We start from the raw sequence: 24,517 nt of genomic DNA on the forward strand, positions 1-24,517 counted from the left end.
AGGAGCCTTAATGATTTTCCTTAAAGACCTTCATGATATTTGTCCCTGCTTTGTGCCTGCTATGGACAAAGCTACCTTCCACTAAACCAAATTGCTCAGACCTCCACTGAACCTGGCCTTATACACTTGCAGAGATGGGGCATTCACAACTTCTGTGAGCACTTTGTTCCAGTGTCTCGCAGGCCTCACAGCAAAAAAAAAGTTTAAAAACCCTTATTTTTGTCTGGTTTATGCGTTCATCTACACATACTACTATATTTTTAAATGCAGTTAACTGGTAGTTTTCATCTTCTGCTTCAATAAGAATTCTGCAACTTGCTCACAGGTCTTGATCTAACATAACCTTTACATTGCCTCACTCTTCAGTAGTGCAGAGTTCAAACACCACTAGAACTCATAATTTAAAAAAATACACACTACCTTCATAGTAATTAACAAACCATTAATTTTAATTCCAAATAGCTAATACTTTTCAATTAGCCACCTGGATTAAAATTCCTAAGAATTACATCACGTAAGTAAGCTGGGTCATTTTTCTCATGCTAAAACTTTTGTCCCTATCTTTCTAACCAACTGAGCAAACTTTGTCATCTGCTCATACGTATTTGAGCGCTTTGTCGAAACACTGGAGAGGAAGAAAAAGAAGGAAAAGGAGGAATACCAGCACAATCGTGCTCTTATCTCTTCAGGTGAGCGCCCTCTTGTGGTACAGACCAGGAGGAGCAGCAGCTCCGCGACATCCAGCAGCGCCAGGGACTGTGGGCACCGCGGAGGGGGAGAGTTCAACTTGGGGAGCTCTCTTCTGTTCTAAGGGCTATCAAACTGTGTTAATTATAGTATGAGCCAACAATTCAAACAGGTGGGTAAGATTACTCGGTCAAAACGTTCAAAATATCCTAATCAGGCTAACTAAACTTACAGAATTGGGACGGTCGCTACGTACACTTCACGCGTCAATTAGCCGTCTGAGCTTAAAACTGTAAAACAGAAGAATCAGATGAGATTTTCCTAAAGAGATTCAGTCGACCAGATACAGGCTAGTTATAATTAAACATTGGAACAAACACACCACGTACTTAACGCGTCTCTTAAATTTTTTACGCTCCCTACTAGTTATTTCAAGGAGGCAAGTAGGAACCTGCCGGTGCCTGTGGCCGCCGGAGGAAAAAGGACAGCGACGGCGGCCGGCTGCCCGTGCTCCAGGGAAACTTCCACCTGCTGAGGCCTTATTGGCACTTCCTAGCAAGCGTGAAAAGCCTGGCCTGCAATTCTCCTGCTGGTGTAACTGCTTTTCCCCAAGTTGTGTTAAAAAAAAAAAAAAAAAAGTCTCGCTGGGTAACATGTCTTTGTCCTTGTGATGCAGTCTTGGGGTAAGCCCGCAGCCCTAGCAGGCTGCTGCTATTCCCTGAGGATCGTCCCTCAAGCACCTGTGCCCCCAGACACGCCCCGAGGAGCAGAGAACGCCCTGGCCCTGGCGGAGCAGCGGGGAGGTACGTGGCTGGTCTCAACAGCCTAATGCTAAACTCTGCGGGGCAGGGAAAACCAGCCCACCAACAAGCTCTTCCCAGCTCAGCAGTTGGGTTCTGGCGAGCTGCCTCTCACAGCGGGACGCCGCCTGTGACAGACGCCAAGCTCCGCCCCGCACCTGCACCGGTGGGCGGCCCAGCGGCCGAGAGGGCCGGGCAGGGGCGGCCCCGCGGACCGCGGCCCGCAGCGCGGATCTGGCGGCGGGGCGGGGCCGGGCTCCGGAGCTCCACGGCGCGGCGTGCGCCGCACCGCCCCCGCCCGCCCCTTCCCAGCGGGAAGTGCCCGGCTCGCACAGGCCCGCTCGGCGCGGAGGGAGAGCGGCGGCGGCGCCGGGAGCGCCGCGGCCATGAACGCGGAGAACCAGGGCTGCAGCGAGCGGCTGGTGACGGCGGCTTATGTGCGCCAGGGGGCGCAGGGCCGCCGCGCGCACGAGCTGCGCCTGCGGGCGCTGCTGGAGCAGGTAATGGGGCCACCGCCCCTGCGCACCCGGGGCCGAACGGGGCACCGCCGCCCCGGGCTCCATCGAGCAGCCCGGTCTCTGCCACCAGCGCCCGCTGTGGGACAGAGCTGCCCCCCGCCCTCCGCGCACCGGGGTTCGAGAGGGCAGAGCGGCTCCGAGGCGCCCGCCGGCCCTCCGAGCAGCCGGGTTGGGCGGGGAAGCCCCCCCGGGCCGGGCTGGTCGCGGCGGCCCCGCGCAGCCCCGTGAGCGCGCAGGCCGGCCGGGGCTCACGGACTCTGCCCTCTGGCACGGCGCCACCGCCCTGTCCGGCCGGAGGCTCGGGAGAGCTGCTGCCGTCCCGGCAGGGACCTGACGGAGCTCCAGAGTAAAAGGCCGCGTTTGAGAGGAAGAGAAAATTACTGCCCTGGGTTGTGCTTTTGCCGAGAAAGGCCCAGCGAACAGTTAAATAAATGTTTAAAAACAGTGAGATACTTGCACATTCTTGCATGAGGTAAAAAGCGATGCTTGTAAGGTGCCAAAACAATGTATTTCATTGCCTCCAGCGTCTAACGAATTAGCAAATGTTTCAGTTCTTGAGCATCCTCAGTCGTCATCTACTGTTTCCAACTTCACTTTGATGCCACACTTCAGAAATTTACTGAACTGGCTGTTTTGTTACTGGGGCATGTGAAAAAGCCTCTGGACCTATAAAAAAATCTTCATGGTTTTATGGGTCCCTGCTTTGAGAATCTTGTCTGCAATTTGCAAAGATGGGTGTGGTTGTTAATTCAGTAAAGAGCACAAGAAAGAGCATGTTTCTGATTGCAGGTTTTGACATATTTTGGAAATGGTTTCCTTCCCTATTAGATAATAACTGGAAAGGAAAATGTGTGGATAGGAAGATGTATTACATTAAAACTGTATTTCCCTTCTGCTCATGGTTTTGGTTCTCTAATATGTGAATATCTTCCCTTTTGTGCAGTTTTTGCTGTTGAGTTCTTGTAGTTGTACATCATGTCTGGAGAATACATCAAATAATCTGTGGTCTTTTAGGAGATAATTAACATGTATGCCCTGCAGTGGTTTTGTGTGTACCATAGAGAACACTTGAAGGTAAAAGATATCCTGATTGTTTTAATGTCGGGATGGGCTAATGTAATTGTATTTAACACATTGAAAAGACATTCTTTAACTTTTCTCTGAATACAGCTTCATAACATTAGATAGTATAAAAGGGAGTAATGAAAATACAAACTGCTGCTTAGCATGAGAAAGAAGGGTAACAATAATCAAACAAGTTGTATAAAGTTTTGTTAATTTTTCATTTCCAAATTTAATATTTATAATATTATTGTTATTATTAAGGGGAAGTGTCCTGAAGATGGATGGGATGAAAGCACCATTGAATTGTTTCTTCATGAACTTGCTATAATGGATAGCAATAACTTCCTGGGCAACTGTGGCGTTGGTGAGAGGGAAGGAAGAGTGGCGTCAGGTCTTGTTGCCCGAAGGCATTACAGGTACAAATTATTGACTGTTTTGAATTATTCAGATTTATTATTAATGCTTTCCAATGGCATATTTTATTGTGGATTTGTTTATCTAAGACCTTGATATCATTTGAGAAAAATAATATAATGTGATAATTGAATTGATACAGCTTTCTATATTAAATTTTCATTAATAACTCTATAGACTAAAGTCTTGAATGAAGCAAAAATGTTTTGTCAGAATTATGTCCTGTACACTGAATTTGCAGAAGCTGAGATGGTTGAGTTGTCCTCTACAAGGGAAGCAGAGATCTTACAGTTTTAAAATGATCTATGCATTACATGCCTTTTATAACAAGGTGCAGCTTTACATCTGTATATTATTAAAAACTACTGTACATTGTAGTTGCACATTATTGAATGTTGACCGTGAACAGCTATTTGTATTTTTTATATTTGTTAATAGCTTTATAATGTGATTAGTTGATAAGGAGATAAAACCCCAGACCATCTATAATAGATTTTATATAAAGTAAGGGGATCTTTAAAGAAAAAAAGAGCTTTTATTAGCTTGTAGCCCTTCTGACACTTACTAAATGGGTATGTTGGACACTATAATTTTAGAGGCTCTGCAGTAATTTCCTAATGAATGTACTTCTTGGTATGTGTGTGTTGGGTGCTGTGCTGAGTACCTTGCTGTGATGTTTTATCCCACAGGAGTGAAACAAAGGGAAAGTTCCAGGATGTTTCTCCTTGAAAGATAAACACAAAAGCCTATTAGAGGCCAGAAAGTTAGTGAGCTTTACTGTACAGAGGTTGAGTTTCTTAGGCTTGATGGCTTTCTTAAGCCCTGCAGTACCATGATGAATTCATGTCAAAATCCAGTGATAGATCAGTTTGGCTTTTTTAGTTTTGTGTACAGCTCTCTAGACTAGGATATGCATGGTAGGGGAGGGGAGGATATCCTGGGAAGTTCTGCTTTTGGACAGTGCTGGAGAAAGTGTGCCTGGCTTCTGGCCAGAGGGAGCCTGAGCTGGTTTTACTACTGTTGTTCCAATGCACCTCTGTCACCTTGCATCTCACTTCTCCTGTGAGTGTCAGCAATAGCAAGGTGTCCTTCCCTCTACTTATTTCTGCAATAAGTTTTACAGGTGACTTTGGGAGTGATGGAGGTAGAGGGAGATGATTTTCTAGCTGTCTCTCCTTTTAGCTTAATAAAGGGGCAATCTTAGGAAGGATTACTTCTTAGGAAGTGGTACATAAGTGCACAAAATAAAAAGTACTGATATGAGACAGCTATGAAGAAGGAATGAAGGAAGAAAATATTTTAGGTGGAGTGAGTATTATATGTAAGTTTCAATTAATTTTCAAGTGTTTGTTGATTTCAGCTTAGCACTTGAAACAGGAAAATAAATTTAAGCTGTAAAACCATGCTCCAAGAAGTTCTGAATATCACATACTCATTGGTCTGCATTTTATTCTGTTGCCAGGACAAAAAAGGAATTAAAGCCATAAGTAGGTGTATACTGTTACTAGCTTACTTGAGCAGCTGCTGCATTTCAGCCATGGGTAAATTTGTTCTGCAAGCTTGTATTCTATAAGTTACTCCAGGATCCTCCACTCCTGAACTAAATAATGTTCAATATTTACAAACACAGTTTATAACAATAATTTATAAACAGAATACAGAAAGACATAGCATTTCATGATAGATAACACTGAATAGCAAAATGATGGATGAAGTGAAGTTGTATAAGATGGGCAAAGCAATACATATATCCATGTATATCACTTTGTATATATTATTTCCTTGCCTTATGGAGATGAAGCATTTGTCAAGGGAGTATCCATAATACCACTATGCCTATGCTACACTACACTATAGACAACTAATTTTTGTTTTCCTTGGTTGTGTGTCTGAACATGTCAGCATTTATAATGCTATTTTGACAAACATCAAGAAGTGCTGAGGTGTTAAAAGGAAACTTAAAGGGAAAAGGAAAAAAAGGAAACTTAAAAAAAAACCTGCCAGAGGCTAAAGGTCTTGCTGCTGTGGATCTTCTCAAAGTTTTTACTTGCATGCAGGAACTTTGTTAATCTACTGTTAAAAAAACCCCCAAATTTCATACAAGTATGTGTTATTTGTTAAAATGGACTTGATTGTGGCAGATACTGATGTTGCATTGCATACAAAGTTTTCCACAATTATGTATCAAGGTAAATTCTCTTCAGTCAGCAAGCTTTATGGCTTTGAAACATGGAACTCTTGATGTATGTTTTCAACTTCTTTTCTTTAGGTTGATCCATGGAATTGGAAGGTCAGGTGATATTTCTGCAGTACAGCCCAAAGCTGCAGGTTCCAGCCTTTTGAACAAACTTACTAATTCAGTAGTTCTGGATGTTATAAAACTGGCTGGTAGGTGTAAATTTGAAAAATCTCACTTGTTTGTGAAGTTACATCATGGATTCTTCATGTTAATTTCTGACTTGCTTTTTGCATGCAGGTGTCCGGACAGTGACCAGTTGCTTTGTGGTTCCTATGGCAACAGGCATGAGTCTAACTCTGTGTTTTTTAACATTGAGGCACAAGAGACCAAAGGCAAAGTACATTATCTGGCCACGTATAGACCAGAAATCTTGCTTTAAATCAATGATAACTGCAGGTAAGAAGGTAACTGATTGATGGCACAGTGTGTGTTCTTCCAACAGATATGAAACTTCCCTCTATCAGAGTGATCAATTCATATCCTTGTAGTAAGATATGGAAAAGGCCTAATGCCTGGTAGTTCTGCTTTATTTGTGCACTCCTGATTTCTAACTTGTAATTAAAATGTGCATGCTGTCTTCCTAATGCCTTGCAAAATGCAGGTGTGTGCCGTGGTACAGGGGTGTATAAAGGAGTTAAGTGAGAACAATACTAAGGAAGTTACAGTTTGCCCTCAGAGTAAGATGCCAATCTGCTGTCCTTAGTTATGTAAAACCAAAGCTCATAGTTCAAATCTCTCTCTCAAATTTATTCCAAAACTTGTGTCCTAGGAATTGTGATCAGAAGGTGACATTCTGTGTGATTTGCACAGTCTTTTCTGTTAGAATCTATTAAAACATAGTAGCATGGTGTATTTTTCAAATGTGTACTGGAACAAAACCCTGCAATTAGTCAGATTTGTTGAGTTATATTAAGTTCTTGCTTTTTTGGTCAGGTTTTGAGCCCGTGGTGATAGAAAATGTATTAGAAGGTGATGAGCTACGGACAGACCTCAAAGCAGTGGAGGCCAAAATCAAGGCTCTTGGTGCTGAAAATATTCTTTGTGTGCATTCTACAACATCTTGCTTTGCTCCAAGGGTACCTGACAGGTAAGCAGTCTTTGTAAGACGTGTGTTATTTGTTACTGTTAAAACAAGTAAACATGCTCCTTACCCCGCAACAACAACAACAAAACCCAAACAACCCCTCCATGTTTTGACCATCCATCTTCCTAAATTTGCTTCTGCCAACAATAAGTAAAGGTTCTTTAATCCCCTTCCAGAAAAGTATATTTAAAAAGTGAGAATTACACAGAAGATTTTTCTTCTGTTATGTAAGTGAGGTTAATGTTGCTCTCTTGTGGTGAAATTCATGTCATTTTGCTAGTGGTTTTCATAAAATTTCATGGAAGTAGTAAAAGTAGATTCTCATGGAAACATAATCCAGGAAATGTAGCTCCATAGCTAATGCCATTTTTTTGATGTTACTGTTGCTTTTTCTACTCTTCTCCACAAGCATAGGAAAGAAATGTTATTGACTCTAAAATGTGGCAAGTAAAAATATATTTCACTCTTCTCTCCTACCTTAAAAAATCCCCCAGTATTTATCATTGGTTAACCTAGTTGCTAGAGGGAAAGATGGGAGTTAAAACCATATAATTCTGTCAGAATACTATGAACATTGCTTGAAGTTGACTTGCAGATTTATTGGCTAACTTAAATCACAGCTATCTAAACTGAATGGTTGTTTTATAGCTTGGGTAAATGAATCTTCTCCTTATCTGCTTCCACTTTTTGACATGCTGCTATTGTTTTGTCCTCTAGAACTAAGAGATGAATTATTAGGTAGTGGCACTATGTTATAATATACCACAGATATAGAAAGATTTGAATGTACTTTCTGTTTAAAATAAACTGTCAACTATTGAAGGCCATAACCTTCATCTTCCTGTGGGAAGGAAAACCTTGACATAATTTCTGGAGGGTTCAATTTTAAATGTCCATTTTTAAATATCTGCATTTGCAAGGCTTTATTTAGTTGTGGTGGCTGTGTTTTAATTTTTAGTAGTTTTATGGCTGCCATACCTATGAAGAACTTTGAAGAACTGTTTAACTCTGTGGGAGTAATTCTCTAGTACATAAACCCTCTTTCTCAGTATTCTACCTGCTGTTACTGTAAGGTGTTTGTAAAACTGCTGTATTTAAGAGAACCAAAGTGTCCTTTTCAGTTGGTCTGGGTACTTAGCAGAATTCTGTATCTTTTTATTTTCAGTAGTAGAAAAAAAGAACAAAGCTTTCTTTTCATGAACTTAAACAAACAGGAGAGAAAGACAGGAAGGACAAAGTGGGAAATACTTCTGTATTTGTGACTATTAAGAACTTCAGTAGCCAACTTAGGTTAATGCTTTATTTTTTATGATATGATTAGTAGCATTTTCAGTGTTGCATTCTAGGCCTTGGAAGCAGGTGCAGGTACATACAGGTGCTGTGCATCGTTTGCTTCCTTTGCATACTAACACATTCTCTTCAAATTGTAGCATTCTCATTCTGTATTGCAAAATGTATCTAATTGTTCAATAGAATATCTTTAGGGAAAAAAGACTTTTCTGTCGTCAATACTTGTAGAAGATAGGTTATTGCTCCTTTAATTTTCAGAAGGTGAGAAAGATGAACATACATAGCTGTACACCCTCTGTGTTTCTAGTTTGGTGAAATTCTGTGCCTGCACTTGACAATAAGCCTGTAAGAGGGAACCTAATGTTCCTTTGAGTATCTCCAGAGGGTGAGGAATGTGTCTGATTAAGAACCAGCAGATCAGAAGGCAAAAACTTTTCCCTGCATAATATATTTCCTCAAGTATTCTATTAACGAGGGGAAGGCACATGAGGAGCAGCTGAGGTCCCTTGGTCTGTTCACTCTGGAGGAGACTGAGTGGAGGCCTCATTGCAGTTACAGCATCCTCGTGAGGGAAAGAGGAGGGGCAGGCACTGATCTGTTCTGCATGGTGACCAGGGACAGGACCCAAGGGAATTGGGCAGAAGCTGAGCTGGAGGAGGTTTAGGTTGGATATCAGGAAAAGATTCCTCACCCAGAGGCTGGTTGGGCCCTGGAACAGGCTCCCCAGGGAAGTGGTCACAGCAGCAAGCCTCAGATAGTTCAAGAAGCATTTGGGCAATGTTCTCAGGTGCCTGGTGTGACTCTTGGGGATTGTGCTGTGCAGGGCCAGGTGTTGGCCTTGGTGATCCTTGTGGGTTCCTTCCATCTCAGAATATTTTGTAATTCTGTGTTGATAAATGTGAAAAATTATTGGAAATGCAGCTCCTCACAAATATCTTGACTGTAGAAGATCAATATGTACATTATATTGCTGGTGTTTCTTAATTATTAAGTACTTTTGATTTTTTTAAGGATAATATGGTGATAATGATTTCCTAAGAATTTATGTTTGGAAAATTAATATGACACTTGCAGTAGAATTTTGCATTGCAGAGCAACACTAGAAAATGTAATAGAAATAGAATGCAAAGGAATGTCACCTCTTGGAAAATGTTTTCAAACTCTGTCACATTTTATATGTATGTCAGTAAATTACAGTGAGAGGCTGTACAGAGGAGGAGATAGAGTAAAAATGCTTTGGAAGTAGAGTTTCCTGATTTTTTTTTTTTTTTTTTTAGGTAATATTACCTTTATCATCACTTTAAATTATTTTATATTGCCTAATTTTTTCAAACAGATTATATTTCTAAAATAGATTCAAAAGTTCGGGGAAAATCATGAGTAATTTTTTTTTAAATACAGCATGATTGGAGTGCTTCAGAAAAGGGTACTGCATATAAGTATGTTTAAAATGCTGAAGGATCTTACTTAAAATGATCAGTGTGCTCATATAAATCTTAATTTGACTGATTAATCAATCCAGGTTGAGCTCACTGTGATTTCAGGGGGTTCTAAAGGCAGATGAAGAGTAAACAGCTGAACAGATTTTCAATTTGTTGACGTCCATATTCAGACATTTTAGGGTTTTCCATTCCTTTAAAGAATTTATTTTTTTAAATCAGTTTATCTGAAACATGCAAGTGAGATTCCAGCCAAAGGATGAAAATACTAGTTCTTTGAGATAATCAGAAACATGTAAAAACTTCCTGTTACAGGATGCTTTTGATTCCCAAGACACTGTTGAAACTACTATAGACTGTTTTCACATTGAATATTAGAGAAAAGAAAAAAGAAAGTGACTAGCTAAAGCTATGTAATTTAATAGTAAAGCAACAAACAAACAAAAAAGCTTCTATCTAAAGCTGCATGGTTTGGGTTATATTAACTGGTGTCCAGACAAAACTTACAGTGAAGCAAGAAAAATGTCAGACTAGATCAACAATTTGCAATATATGTAAAAGCCAATAGAATTTTCATCTTAACTTTATAGCTTAAAATGACAAATACTGCCTTGAGGTACTAATCAAAAGAGTTACTTTTCTCATTCTGACTTCCTTGTAGACTTTCCAGTCTTTTAATGGTCTGACTTGTAAGTTGAACTACAGTAATCAATGCTTCTCTAAATTACGATTTTATGCTCACAGGCTGGAGGAGCTGGCTGTAATTTGTGCTAATTATGACATTCCACATATTGTCAACAATGCATATGGAGTTCAGTCTTCAAAATGTATGCATCTTATCCAGCAGGTAGGAGCTGTGTGTTTCCAATAATTTTTTTTAGCAAGTGTAAGTAAATTTGTGATTGTAGCAAATTTTATCAGATTTGCTGAAAGCTTTGAGAGTAATTCCATGCATGTCTGATATTTGAACAATTTTCTGGGAAAGCACAACAGACTGAAATAGAATTTAAGCATAATAGTTATTTCTCTTATGTGCTTTTTATGTAACCCTAAGTTTATTTAGTTTCTGGTATGTTCATGTGTCTTTATAATGGAAAAATATCCTTAATAAGCTTTCCTAAAATATTTCCTGAGGTTTTTGAACAAAAGTGACATAATGGATCACACTTGAATAGAGATTAAGCCTTCAACAGAATGAGTTAGATTTTTAATTGAAGGTACAGAATTGAACAGCAGCACTTGATAGACATTGTCGCTGTTAAAATATTGTTGGCACAGAGAATGGCTGAGGAAATTGGTTTAAGTTCAGTGTTATGCTCAAAAAAGTTTAATTTCTGTTGCTGTTTAGTTTGAGGAGGATGTTGCTTGATATCTAAGATCAGTCATGAAACAGGATTCTTGCATTGTTCTTCAATATTCTCTTTTCTGTTACCTGTTCAAAAGAATAGGGGGTTATATTTTAATAGGATCCAGAGGATCCTGAACTATTAGTAATGTAAAATATGCTGGTTTGGTTTTTTTTTTTTTGATTGCTAAGACATTACTAACAGGACACAGACCAGCTTAATGTACAATTGTGAAAGAACATCATGTTGGCATTTCTGAATCTTGAAAGACTGAGGGAATTTATGAAATAGAAAATGATATGTGCTTTATTTGTAATGTACTTAGTACAGGTTTATTGTATTTAACTTGCTCAAGTTTAGTGAGAAACTAACATGAATGAGGCTGTGGAAGTGCTGAGTTTTGCTGCATGAAATGTTGTAATGATAAAAATTTTAGACTAAAATGCTACAAATATAATTTTTACTGTGTTTGTTTTGATGTTTTTTCTAGACTCAATAGGTTGTTTGTTCCTTGCTTATACAAATGTATATATTTCAGCTCTAATTTGTTATGCATTTTATTACAAAACTTATTATTTGTGCTAGAAAATTTTCTGTTTATGAGAAAGTAGTTATTAATGAATACTTAGGATATGTATATGCTGAGCACAGTGTGAATACAACTTGCAAGAGTACTACAGGAAAAAGCTTTTGAGACCATTTCATGTTGTGCTTTTCCTCTGGTGTTCTCCTGTCAATTAAATCAAATGGTAGCTGCTGGCATTCATGCTCCCAACAAAAAGCTGACAAACCTGGGAGTGTTCTTCCTGTCTTCTGTGCATTAAGCTATCGAAACATAGAACTAATTAATGAGGTTTAGTTGGCTCTGCTTTTTTTTCTGTCTGTTTGCCACAGGTATTAACTCTGTTTCTACTTCTTACGTGTAGTATGTAGTTTTAAAAATATGTATATTTGCATGTACTTTGATAGGTATGGGGTTTAACCTACTTTTCAGGTTCTCTTATGCTTCTTACTTTTTAATTGTACAGTTCACAGTTTTATGCTACTCAAATTGAAGGTGTACTGCAGAATCTATATTTCTTCCTTTGAAAATATGAGTGGTTTGGTATAAGGGTGTGGGGGATGTCTACTATAAGAAGGTACTTGAATCTTGATTTTTGAAAGCAGCCTTAGAAGAAGGAGTGCTGTAATAAGCCTGTTTGTTTAATGCAAATTTATATATGTATTGAAAAAAACTTTGCTAATGAAGCATTAACCTGTAGCTTTTTATTGTTAGAATTGTAAAAAGTGTTCAGGATTGAACAGCTTTAACTGTATAATTCCATTAAATTTTGAGGGGTTTCTTTTTGATTGTTGCTGAAATGGAGCCACACTTAGACTTGCAGGAACTAAAATTGGTTTTTTTAAATCACGGTAAAATGGGAATTTGTAAGGTTCTATGTTAGGCAGACAATGTTACTGATAGTAAGTAGTGCTAAAAGAGGTAATACCATGATTTTTATGTTTTGATCACAAATGCAGTATCTGAGAGTTTCAGGAATTGTATTTATTTTAGCTTCACTTTTATATAGTTATTATGCTATCACATTTCCCTTTGTTCTAATGTATGCTGTGGATTTTATTTTTTCATCTTTTTTGATAAAGGGTGCTCGGGTTGGCAGAATAGATGCTTTTGTTCAGAGCTTGGACAAAAATTTTATGGTTCCAGTAGGTGGTGCTATCATTGCTGGCTTCAACGAGTCCTTCATTCAGGAGATCAGCAAAATGTATCCAGGTAACTAGTTCATGGGCTGATTTCAGCCATACAGAATTGCTGTAGAAAACTTGATTATCAGCTTTCCTTCACATAATTTTTTTTTTTGCCACTTTAATCTGTATATTGGGGTTTTTTCAGGAAGAGCATCTGCGTCTCCTTCTTTAGATGTCCTCATTACACTTCTGTCTCTGGGAACCAGTGGCTACAAAAAGTTATTGAAAGAGAGAAAGGTAAGCTTTTTGGCAAGCAGTATTTTCTTGAAGTCAGCTGTTAACAAAGTCTTACTGCAAAACTGCTTTCTGTAGTAAATCCAGTTTCTGTCTAGAAAGTCATTGAACTTGTTCTGAGCTCAGAGCTCTGAATGTGGAAAGTCAGTATGATACAATTCCTTCTTGTTTAAATGGTGCTCATGAGTAAGCATGATTTCCATGTTGTTGTTTGTTCAACAGGAGGCTAAACGGAGGGCCTGTACTACCTTGTACAGTATTCATGTTTGTTGTTCCTAAATGTGACTGATATAGTAGGATTTTGTCCAGAAAAACTTAAATGGAGAAATACTCTACTGTTTTTCCATGGTCACACTGCTTCCAGGATAGGAGATTGGACACCCAGAGTAACCCTGGGTCTGTGCTCTTCCTCTTTTGTCCCTATTGTGCTTTTGTACTATGGCAGTGCTTAATTAAATGTTTGTGTGCCACATTCTCTGGAGAATCACAGCTTCTGGTTGGGTTATAGAACTGTGCATTGCCACAAAAAGAGAAGAATATTGTTTTAGCTATTCATCTAGACACACAGCTTAGTTTCTTCTCTGCTTTTCATAGACTATGGGTTTTAAGTTGGGTATAATTGCACTGCACAAAAATCCAGTGCATGTCAGGTTGGAAATTGTATGTCTTGAGTTATCCTTAATTCTGGAATTAATAATTGTGATTTTTCTCTCTTGATTTTTCTCTCTCTTTTTTATAGAGTCTTCATATAGGGAAATGCTGTGAATTAAATACTATTAAATTAATAATTTTAAGCTATGCATTATCTGTTTCATTATTTTATTTGAAAAATATGTTCCAGTTGTTTTCTGCTGACAGTTTGCTGCTGTCTCTGATTATGTGACAGAGCAGTAATTTTGGGTGCTGTGACTTATTTCCAGCTGCTTATAGAGGCATCCATAAACTCTGTACTGTAACTGAGGTCCCATAGGAATAGCTAGACTATAGAAAACCAAACCAAATTAGCAGCCTTACAATGGCTAAGAAGTGATCTGTGCAACTAAACTAAAGTGAAACCAGCTTGTGAAACACTGAAAGCAGTTACTTTTACCTCTACTGCAGCATTTTGTTCTGGACTGTTGTATGTATTGGGTTTTATGTTTTGTGTCTTCATTAAAAGCAAATTGTATTTTTTTCCCCTTTACTCTTATGTCCAGAAGAATCTCAAGTGAATTTATTGTTTTCTGTGAAGATGATTTTGTTGTTAGATTTCTACTGGTAGCTGATGTATAAAGGGCATGAGAAATATTGTCCAAGTCATAAATAAGAATTCTTTCATAAATGTCTTAATGAATAGCTGTACACTTTGAATCATCTAATTTTTCTTGGAAGTAGAATTCTAAAATGAATACAGTATTATATTTTTACAACTTCAGGTCTTTTTATTTCAAATGTGAATATACTCTATAAACAGAGCCTTATATATGGCATAAATATGTTTCTTTTATTGGATTTGCTGTAGAAAGAGAAACATTTTTGCTTAAATCTGTTTGTTCCTGAATTGTAAAAGTGCAATAGTGGTAGTTTATTGCTTGTGCTCTGAGGAAGCAGAGGCAGAGCTATTAAGTTTCCAGCAGGAACTATTTATAGCTTGACATTGAGTACTCCTTTCTATATTGGTGCAGCTGTACCTACTCACACACAAAAAAAAAATCAGCTATAAAAAACTTCAGGTTTATTTTTTTTCTTTCTCTTTTTACCTGATCCTGATTTGTGTGGGTGTTACTTCAGGTTATTTGAGCTTAGGCCAGAAAGACCAGAATATTACTGAGAAGAGATTAGTCTCACACAAACAACAAAATAATCTGCCCAGTTTTTATTTTACACAGATTAGCTATTTATTACAGGAAGGGATGTACATGGAGTGAGATATTTGACAAGCTGGGAGTTGCAGAGTGTACAATTGTCCTGGAGTATGAGATTATATGTAGTGATATGAAGAAGTACTGACTTTTCAGAATTCTTTTTTTATATGTTTATGTGATGATTACAACAGTGGTTTTCTGATCTCAGCAGGCAATTCTAGGTCCTTTTGAAGTACAGAAAACAGCTGGTCCATAGTCAAATTTGTTAATATTTTGCTCTTAAAGAACTTTATATAAAGGTTGTATTTTTATAGCAGCTTTTGATGCCTCAGTCCAGGTCCTGTGTTTTACATTTCTAGGTCATAAAAGTTGCTATTTTCATATATGTATGTGTGTGTCTAAACCAGGCCATGTGAAGTAAATATAGTTGTTGCACTGTGTAATGGCATAAGCAGGCTTAGTTATCATCTCAAATTTCATAGAGAACCAGAGCCCTGCGTTCAGGGTTTGCATTCAGAACCCTACAGGCCAGGTTTAATACCTGCTATTATCCAATATGGTCCTTCTAATCCACTTAACTAATTATTATACCGGTATTATTGAAGAGGTGATGGTTTTGTTTACAGCAGTTATGGATTTTCTCATTAGACTTAACAATCAAGATAATTCTCATTTTCTTAAATGCATTTCTGTGTTACTGTGGGATGTGATAGAGCTTTTTATATTGGTATCCATCTGTCTGCCTACTTTGAGAGTAAAACTGGAGTTATTTTTATGTCCTTATGGAGTATGTATCTAAAATATTTAAAACCATGCAGAGTGGGAGGAAATTGTTTGGGTTTTACAATTCAGTGTAATGTTGGGTTTATGTTTCATGAGTTATCATCGATGTAGTTGTTCTGATTGGAATAAATTATTTGCACAGTTCAGTGTGAGTTTGTATTGCTGCTCTACTTACGATGGAAGAAGAGGGAAGACATTTAAGGAGGGATATTAAAAATGTAAAAAAAAATCAGCTGTTCTCAAAGCAAGATAAACATTTGTTACTCCTTTTTTTTTTCATAGTTAGCTTCTTACACTGTAGTATGTCAAATATGAGAATATTGGAGGATTTTCCTCATGTGAGGAAAATATATATATAACCATATTCAAGCTTTAGAGTAGCTGGAGGCAAATTAGTTTAAATGAAGTGTTTTAATTGTGTGTAATTAAACAAGTGCCAAGCATGAATGGAAATTTCAGAGAGGCCTCCATACCTAAAACCTGTGTTGAAGTGTGGGTCACAGAGTCTGAACTCAAATGTCTCACAAGTGCTGAAGAGAAAATGTGTTGATTGCTGTTGTTAAGAGAGACCTTTAAAAAATGTGACTGTTTGTGTTACCAAATCAGATTGGCAAGACTTACTGGGCACTTTCTGTAAGACATTGATGATAAAAAGATTTCAAGGTTCTGTCGTTAATTTAATGTTTTTAAAACTTTCCAGTGTAAATCCGTAACAAAATTCTTGCAGTGCAAGAGAATCTGCCTAGGATGGTGTGTAGTACATGCAGGTGTCACACACATGCACATATAGTTTGTCATGTGTTTGGCTGCATTTCAAGAAACTGAGCCTCCTTCTGGGTTCTCATCTGCTGGCAGGTCTTCATGCTCAGCACTGCAGCTCCTCTGCTGGGGGGTGTGGTGCCCCAAGTGCTCTGGTCAGATCACATCTCAGAAGCAGCTGGTCCTCCTGAGGTATGAAGCAGGAGAGATCTCATGGTTGCATCATAAAACAGCTGCTGCTGCAAAGTGAGGTGGGACCAGATCAGTCTCAGGCAATTGTAGGAGAGCTGGCAGTCTGTGTGGAGGGGGAAGAGGCTGTAAAATGACTCCTGTGCAGTGTCCTCTTCTGCACCATCCGCAGCTCTGTGACCATTCCCTTGGGACAGCTCGTCTTTTCAGATGAGAGTGATACAGGGAGGAAGGCAGAGTGTTACAGACGCAGAGTGTAAGCAAGCTGGGTGGCTAGAGCCAACTAGGATTGTTTCAACTCTGCACAAAAACTTTCCTGACCTTGATCAATTGCCTCTTTGACAGCTGGTATAGGACTGATGGCTTATTCAGTACCTCCATCTTCTTCTTCTCTGGAGTTACTGGCTTTTTCCTTACTTGTTTCCTTCTTGTTATTTTCATTTTCAAGAACAGTGCCTATCACAATGGAGCAACAAGTGAAGAGTCACCTATGCTACTGTAGGTTCTATTAAAAATAGTCTTATAGTGTAAATATAGTTTGAATCAAATATTTTTAATGATTGTTACAACACTTCTTGAAGAGATTTTTGTATATATATGTGAAAATAGACTGCTTCATCCAAACAATTGAGTTATTTGGCCTCTTTGATGCAGACAGTGTTGTTGACATGTTTGCTGTTTTTTAAGGTGTTTTGTTGGCTTAGGTGCTCAAAGAACCAGAAGTGAAAGACACTTTCACATAGTTTAGCATTCATTTGTCTAGCCTAATGAGGTTTTGTGATAAGTTTCTAAGGTAAAGGAGTGAATTAATAATGAAACTTAACTGACATTTAGTGCTTGAGTTGTTCAGTATAACTTCAGTATAATAGTTGGCTTCTTTGGAAAAAACTTGAGTGCCTGCTACAGAAAATCTATTATGTAGGAGCTCAATTATATATAATTGCTTAGGGTGCTTATAAATTTTCCATATATGAGAAATATTTTATAATGGAGGTTGGTTATAGATTTGACCTCACAAAAATATTGCTTTAATCCGTTTTTTTGGAAAGGCAGTTAATCTATTTTGCAACAAACTTCTAAAACTATAAAATGTCCAGAGGGCTTCCAATGGAAAGATGCAAAATAGTGTTGTTCATAAAAACAGGAAACTTTGAATTTGTGTTCATGCATCTTTAGTCAAGCTGATGAAAATACATACTTGGGGTTTTTTTGCTACCTTTCCATTCTCCTTTGTTTTAACAAATTCCTGTGTATGTAAGGGCTCATCTAGTACCCTAATTTCAATAGGGTAGATTTAATTAAATTTAATATATTTATGCAGTGGGTAACTTTTTATACCAACTTTCAGTAATACTTCCAGTATTCCTTTCAGCAGTCCTTTCAGTAATACTATAAGAAATGTATCAGAGAATTTCCTGGATGCATCATGTAAAAATTATTTGGAAATTGGTCTTGTTCCAGTATATTTTTTTCTCAGTACTAATTTCAGCAATTATATCTCCATAGAATTTATATGTGAATTTATCTCACAATGTATGTGTATTTCTACAATATTTTGGTTCAGTTTTAGAAGTAAATAGCCAGCAGAGGGAGCACAGATTAATTTATGATTTGTATTCCGGAATAAATATTAATAAAAGACTGGTATATTAGTGATGCTTATTATGGAAAATAACAAATTAATAATGTGCTTATATACAGTGAGGGACCTGAGGAAAGGCAGAAGTGTCTGAACATTTGAAACATAAATATTTTTCAGCTTCTGTGAGTGAACTGTAAATAAACTCTGAACTAAAACCATAAAATCACTTGGTTCATAAGAAATAAGAATGATTTTTCACAGATTTCAAGTTCTGATAATTAAACATAGATACCTCCCAATTTTTATGGGTTTTTTCAAGTATTACAGAAGCTTTATGTTTTTGTAGATAGTTGTATCAATAGCCTAATTCATTTACACAGTAAGAAGGTACTTTTTTCTCTCTATCTGTATTTGTTCTGTGATATTAGGAAGTACAGATGGGGAGCTGTGTTCATTTAGTTGCTCATGAAGAGCGGCGAGGTTTCCTGCAGTGGTTCAAGAAAAGCAGCTGTAACATTCTTCTAACTTAGGTACCACAAACCTCATTTGGTTTCAGGAGACCTTGGGGAGGTTCTGTTCAAAAGCATAATTTTGATCACAAGCTGTAATTTATGTCAGAGTCCATAGGTCAAAGCAGGATACTGCTCTACAAACAGAAGAGGTAATTCTATTTAAAGAATGAAAAATCACTTGTCAGGTCCAGAAATTGATGAGGATGCTTAAACAGGCAGTCACACTGAAGCAGATAAGCAGGACAATTTTTATGGCCTCAAAGAGGAGAAGCCTGGTGTTTAATATCTTTTACAAAGGCTGCCCACTGTCTGTATGGTTTTGCTAGTTTTTATGAGATACTAAGCATTAAAAAGGATGGAAAAAATGCTAAAGCTTACAATAAGAATGGTGTTTATTCTCACTCTGCCCATAAGTGTTTTGAGCTGATATCTGAAGAGGAATATATTAAACTGAGGAAGAGCATGAGCAATTATCATAGCTTACTACAGGGGAAGAGGGAGGATATAAAATACAGATGAAGTAAGAGAAACAGCCTTTTATGTGCAGTGTGGCTTGTATCTGTGCCAAAGTATTTATGAATCTCAGTCTTATGACACTTCACAGCAAAGGTACAATCCAATTAAGTGATAGCAGAAATTCAGATATTTTCATTCTTGTAGTCAGCTTGAACAGGAGTGAGGTCCTAGGAAAAGGACAGACTGCTCAACAGAGCTGAGTATTCAGGAGAATGTATATTGTGTGAAACAAAATATGGTCAAATGTGTACTTATAGCCTCTTTAAGAGACTGGATTTTTATTCTCATACAGAAAAAGACATCTCTGCACTAGGGGGAAATGTGATTGTGTGATACATGGTAGCAAGATATACTTCTTTTAGTCTGGAATGTATTAAAGGAGAGAAGACAAAGTAAGGAGCAATTTGCCAAAACGTGGCCATCTGAGATGGTAGCAGTTCATTGTCAGTAGCTTAGGGGGCTAGGGCATGGGAAGGCTCTTGAAAAGTAGTGTGGAGTAAGACCTGTTGTACAGTGGGAATCTCATCAAGACTTTTTACCTCCCTAGGTTTCAGGGCCATAGAGAGAATGAATGACATCCCAAGCACATATATTAGACCAGATAGAGACTTTTGTATCAGTTGAGAGATAAGAGCAGCGCTCAGGAAATTGAGCTGTTCCTTTATAGACTTATTTCAGAGAATTGTCTGATCCGCTTACTTGGTACACATGAAAAGAGAATCAGCTGAGCACCTGTAGCATGTAAAAGAGACATAACAGTTTCGTGAAATAGGTGCTATTTTCTCTGTTTGATAGTTAATAACAAAAATATTGCATCTTTTTTTCAGGAGATGTTTTCGTATCTTTCAAGTGAGCTGAAGAAGCTGGCAGATAACCACAATGAGAGACTGTTAGACACACCACATAATCCCATTTCCTTAGGTAATTGTTGGGGTTTTAACTTTAAAAAAAAAATCTAATATACTGTTGATTCATAATGCACTTCCACATACCATTCCTATATATTAAACATCACTACACACTACTCAATTGAAAAATAATTCAATAAGGTTACCAAAAAGGTAATCTGCTATAAAAGGAGTGTAGCAGCTTGGACCCATTATTTTGCTCCTGTCCACCATATTCATTTGACAGAAATGAATTCAAGACAGGCTGAAGATGTTAGTGTGCAGTAATACTTCATAAAAATTAGATTTAAAAATAAATTAGGGTGTAATTACTCATCATCTTAGTTGTAAAAAAAATTATTGCATTCCTGCTCAGGATATTTGTTTTAAGCAAAAATTCTGCTGAACACTGAAATAATAATGCCCACCTGTGCGGAATCTGCATACAGTCTAACCAAGAAAGTAATCTATGACAGCTTGTGGAAAAATTAAAAATTATATGTAGTGTTTCTTTTTTTTCTTTGGATGTGAATACAAAAATGCAACTAGATTCTTGCTGTTGGAAAGCAACTTGTCATTCGTGGTGGCTCTTTGGAGAAAAAGTAGCTTTGTAGCAGTTTTAACCTGACCTTATGTTACTTTAGCCATGTCGCTGAAGACTCTAGATGAAACTAATGATGCTGCTGTTACCCAGCTTGGATCTATGCTTTTCACAAGACAAGTTTCTGGAGCAAGGTAAGGATATTATGAATTTGAAAGATTGGGGGACTGGGGGGGTTGTATTAGCAGATATTGTACGAAATCCTGTGAAGTGTTTTGTACCAATTGTGTCATGATTACAGAAGGCAGTCTGACAAGTTAGAGAGTAATCACCCTTTGTCATCACTGTTAAAGATCAGTAATGTCTCCCTGCCTGAGTTACCAGTGAGGCTTTCTATGTCTACTTTAGTATCCTAAATAGATAATCTATGCCCATTTAATTTAGTGTCATTATTCCCTAGTATCCCTTGATTTTATTTAGTTTCCAGATGTTGTCTGATCTTACAATATAGGTGTAAGCTACAATGGAGGATCTTTGTTTTGTTTATTGCAGCACAAATATGGTTATGCCAGATGTCAAGGGAATAGGCTTTTGATATCCTACACAGCTTTTTGTCAAATGGAAAAAAATCTGCTTTCTGGAACTAATTGTGTTTTTAAAAAATTAAAATTAAAAATCTATAACCTGAGCCAGTCTGAGCTGAATTTATTTTTAGAGACACTGTTAAAATGAAATGCAAGCCAAATAATCTTTAATGATTTTGGTTTAAACCTTTTAGAAGAAGAGAATGATTTAAAATTTGTTTTGGCAGCATTCCTTAATCTGAATATTACTGCTGCCATGCTAACTTCTGCCATAGACTTAATGTTATTTTTTTGTAGCAGAGCTGAATGTTTCCACATCAGAAGGTATGCTTCATTAGCTTGGATTATTCCACTTCCTGCCCAGATGAATGACAGTAAATCTATATGTACTGTGGTTAGATGCTCTTTTTAATTTGCCTGTCCTAACCTTGGCCGGTCCTGTAATTTTAACAGTCTTTGGTTGAAATTGTTTGAGAGTTTCAATTTTTGAAGTTAAAACTTTCGAAATCTTTCCCTGATGTGAAGGTTTCAGGTTTTCCCTTTTGTTATATAAGTAATTATTTTGTAGTATATGCTGTTTGACCTGGCATTTCAACAGATTTTAAGTTACGCTGGTATTGAGCATCAGTGGTAGGAATAGCAACTCCCTACTTCAATAGGAACTTGTGTAATTGTGTTCAACCTAGGGTACCACATAAAATGTCAAGGCATCTTTAACTGAATCATGATTTTGTGTGTTTGTTTCAGGGTTGTTCCCTGTGGGTCTGTACAAACTGTGAATAACTACACTTTTAAAGGCTTTATGTCACATACAAATAACTATCCTTGTGCTTACCTCAATGCTGCCTCAGCAATTGGAATTAAAAAGCAAGATGTAGATGTATTCCTGAAAAGACTTGACAAGTGTTTGAAGACTTTTAGAAAAGAAGCAAAGCAAGAAAAAAGTACAAATGAAATCAGTGATGCTAACACAGCCACAGAACAACTTGAAGACTAGAAGATACAGATTTAGTAACACAGGAAGATAAGGTTTTGTCTGAAGTATGTCAGGTTTGTATTGGGTTAGGACTGTGCATCTGCAATGCAGAAATTTATTCTTGATCTTATGTTCTTTTTATTGAAAACAGTAATAAAAATTTGGATGGAATTCAAGAAAGTAGGTGATACTCTCCAAGGACAAAGGACCAGACACACGTTTTTTGCAGTGTATGAAATGCACTTAATATCTGCCAAAGTAAAGCTTTTTGTTCAAAGACTTACAGTTTGCCTTTCAATCTGTGTGTGGCTATTTGGACAGTGTTTACCAAATCACAGTATGTTTGTTCACATGTTTTTGTTTAACAGTATTGTCTGTGGCAGTGACTGAATTCCCTCCTAAATGTAGACCATCCAAGCAACATTTCTCTGCTCTCAGAATACTTTGTTTTTCATCAATAAATGTGTCACATTTAATTTCTTTTCAAAGATTTATGCAAATGTTTGGATAGCACTTATTAACAGTGCTCAGACTGCATGGGTAAATGAGGGAGTTGGAATAGTAATGTTTTTCAGGTGTTCTCACCTGTCATGAACTACCTAGAACTAGTCAGCCTCCAGTGGCAAAGAAGGAACCTAGAGTACCTCATATCCTTTCAGTACTTAGCTCTTGAAAACATCTGCATAGTTCAGCAGCCCAAAGGAGCTTTAATACTGCATGTCAGGGTTTGTGAAGTGAAGAGGTACAGTTACTGCAGGGGTTTGGGTTTTTTTTATTTTTGTTCTTCTGATTTGATAGGGTGATCAGATCAAAAACTCTCTGGAAAGGAGGAATACCATGTAGGAAAAATGCTGTTTTAAGAGCCAGTGAGACCTGAGAGTATTTTGGCATTTTCAGTCCACTCTTGTTGAAGGAGCTATAGTTCCATTTTTGTAGGGTCTCTTGCCATTGTCACTGTTGCTTCTGTGAATCTGTGCAGTTGCTGATTTGAATTCATTAAGCAAACAATAGATTCAGAGTCTGTTCCTCAGACAAAGGTTCCATATCACTGGAGTGACAGTGCTGCAGGTTGCAAAATGTGTAGTTATTCTTAAATGTGGTTACTATAGCGTCTATGTAATTTACTGTTCAAAGTAAGCATAATGTTCAAAGACATTTTCTTTGTCTGTAGCATTGTTCAGGAGATCACCATTAATGAGTTCTAAGTGTCAGGAAATGTTTTAGTTACTTGGTTGAGTGGGATCTGAGACATGCATCCTTCAGAGCCCTCTGTAAATCACTTTCTCAAAATAGTGGTGCTTTTGAGAGATTGTCGGTCCAGCACATTCAAATGAATTCACGCAAGAGGTGATGGTAGTATGTGGGAGTTAATAACGTGCTAATCATCATGAAGGTGCTCTCACTTAATGAGGTCCCTTGTATCTTCAGCTTAAGTGGAACTGCTGCTTCCACATTGTTATTGCTGGAGTTACACATTAGATTGATTAAAGCTTGTGCAGGTACAGCTCCCCAGACTGCAGTCACCATTGTTGTTTGCTGTACAAACACATCCTAGGAGACATGTCAGGTAAGTTGGTCACTGAGCCCTTGTGGCTGTAAGGAGATGTAAATAGCTTGTCTTTTCTTTCTTTCTCTCTTTCCCCTCCCCCCCCTCCCTCCCTCCCCCACCTCCTTTTTTTTTTTTTTTTTTTTTTTTTTTTTTTTTTTTTTAATGAAACCATGCTCTACCTCAGTTTTTCCAGTCAGTAAAACTTCCACAAACTTTGGAGCCACTTCTCTGCAGCTTACTGCCTCAGTATTCTGTATATTGGAGCAGCCACTGAAAACCACCAGGCCTTAGTGATACCTTTCTTCCTGGTTTTTGGTATTGCCTGAATGAGTATAAGTTATTGATTTAGATGACCAGTCACAGAATGTTAATGTTAGCACTATTAATAAAAGAGTTTAGGGAGATGTGTGCTAGCAGCTAAAATAAGCATTTTGATGAGTAGTATCCTGTTTCTGAATAAAGAAAATAGCATTTGCCTTCTCTGAGAGGAAGACATTTCTGCCTTTTTTGGTCTCATAATTTATTGTCTGCTGAAAGTAATTCAGTCACTTCTAACACAGATTGAACTGCTTCCTTGATTAATGTTTTTTTCTGTCTGAAATGTTTCCCATTTGCAATCAAAGCTGAAAATTTCAACAAAGCTCTGAACAAGAGTTCATAGACCTAAATAGTTTTTGGGTTTTACTTCTTAAACCTTTTTTATTAAAAAAACTGTGATGGCTTTAATTGGAAGCAAATACAAAATTTAATTTGTGTCATTCAAGTTCTTCACAGATCTTAGGGAAGCCAGCTGAAGTAAAAAAATCTAAAGTATTTTGAAAAATGTTTCCCAGCACAATGTATGATCTCTTGAACTAAGTATTCATGTTATATTGCTTTGGTAAGCTTTTGTACCAGTTTTCAGTTTTGTTTGCTTGCTTTATCCCCATA

At 37.7% G+C, this 24,517-nt stretch overlaps 1 protein-coding gene across 2 annotated transcripts; it reads left to right on the top strand.

The window, feature by feature from the left end:
• Nucleotides 1-1,767: 1,767 nt before the first annotated feature.
• SEPSECS (Sep (O-phosphoserine) tRNA:Sec (selenocysteine) tRNA synthase) lies at nt 1,768-22,317 on the top strand. 2 transcript variants are annotated; one of them, XM_030239077.2, is made up of 11 exons: nt 1,768-1,987; nt 3,332-3,486; nt 5,754-5,872; nt 5,961-6,119; nt 6,657-6,810; nt 10,281-10,383; nt 12,527-12,656; nt 12,777-12,868; nt 19,878-19,971; nt 20,582-20,672; nt 21,810-22,317. In XM_030239077.2, the coding sequence occupies exons 1-11, from the start codon at nt 1,874-1,876 to the stop codon at nt 22,057-22,059; spliced, it is 1,461 nt and encodes a 486-aa protein (XP_030094937.1). In that variant the 5' UTR covers nt 1,768-1,873; the 3' UTR covers nt 22,060-22,317. The 2 variants fall into 2 exon arrangements, with proteins under 2 accessions (XP_030094937.1, XP_050829889.1); XM_050973932.1 differs by lacking the exon at nt 1,768-1,987 and adding an exon at nt 2,339-3,079.
• Nucleotides 22,318-24,517: the final 2,200 nt, after the last annotated feature.

This window comes from Serinus canaria, chromosome 4 (genome assembly GCF_022539315.1).
Source record: "Serinus canaria isolate serCan28SL12 chromosome 4, serCan2020, whole genome shotgun sequence".
Lineage (NCBI taxonomy): Eukaryota > Metazoa > Chordata > Aves > Passeriformes > Fringillidae > Serinus > Serinus canaria.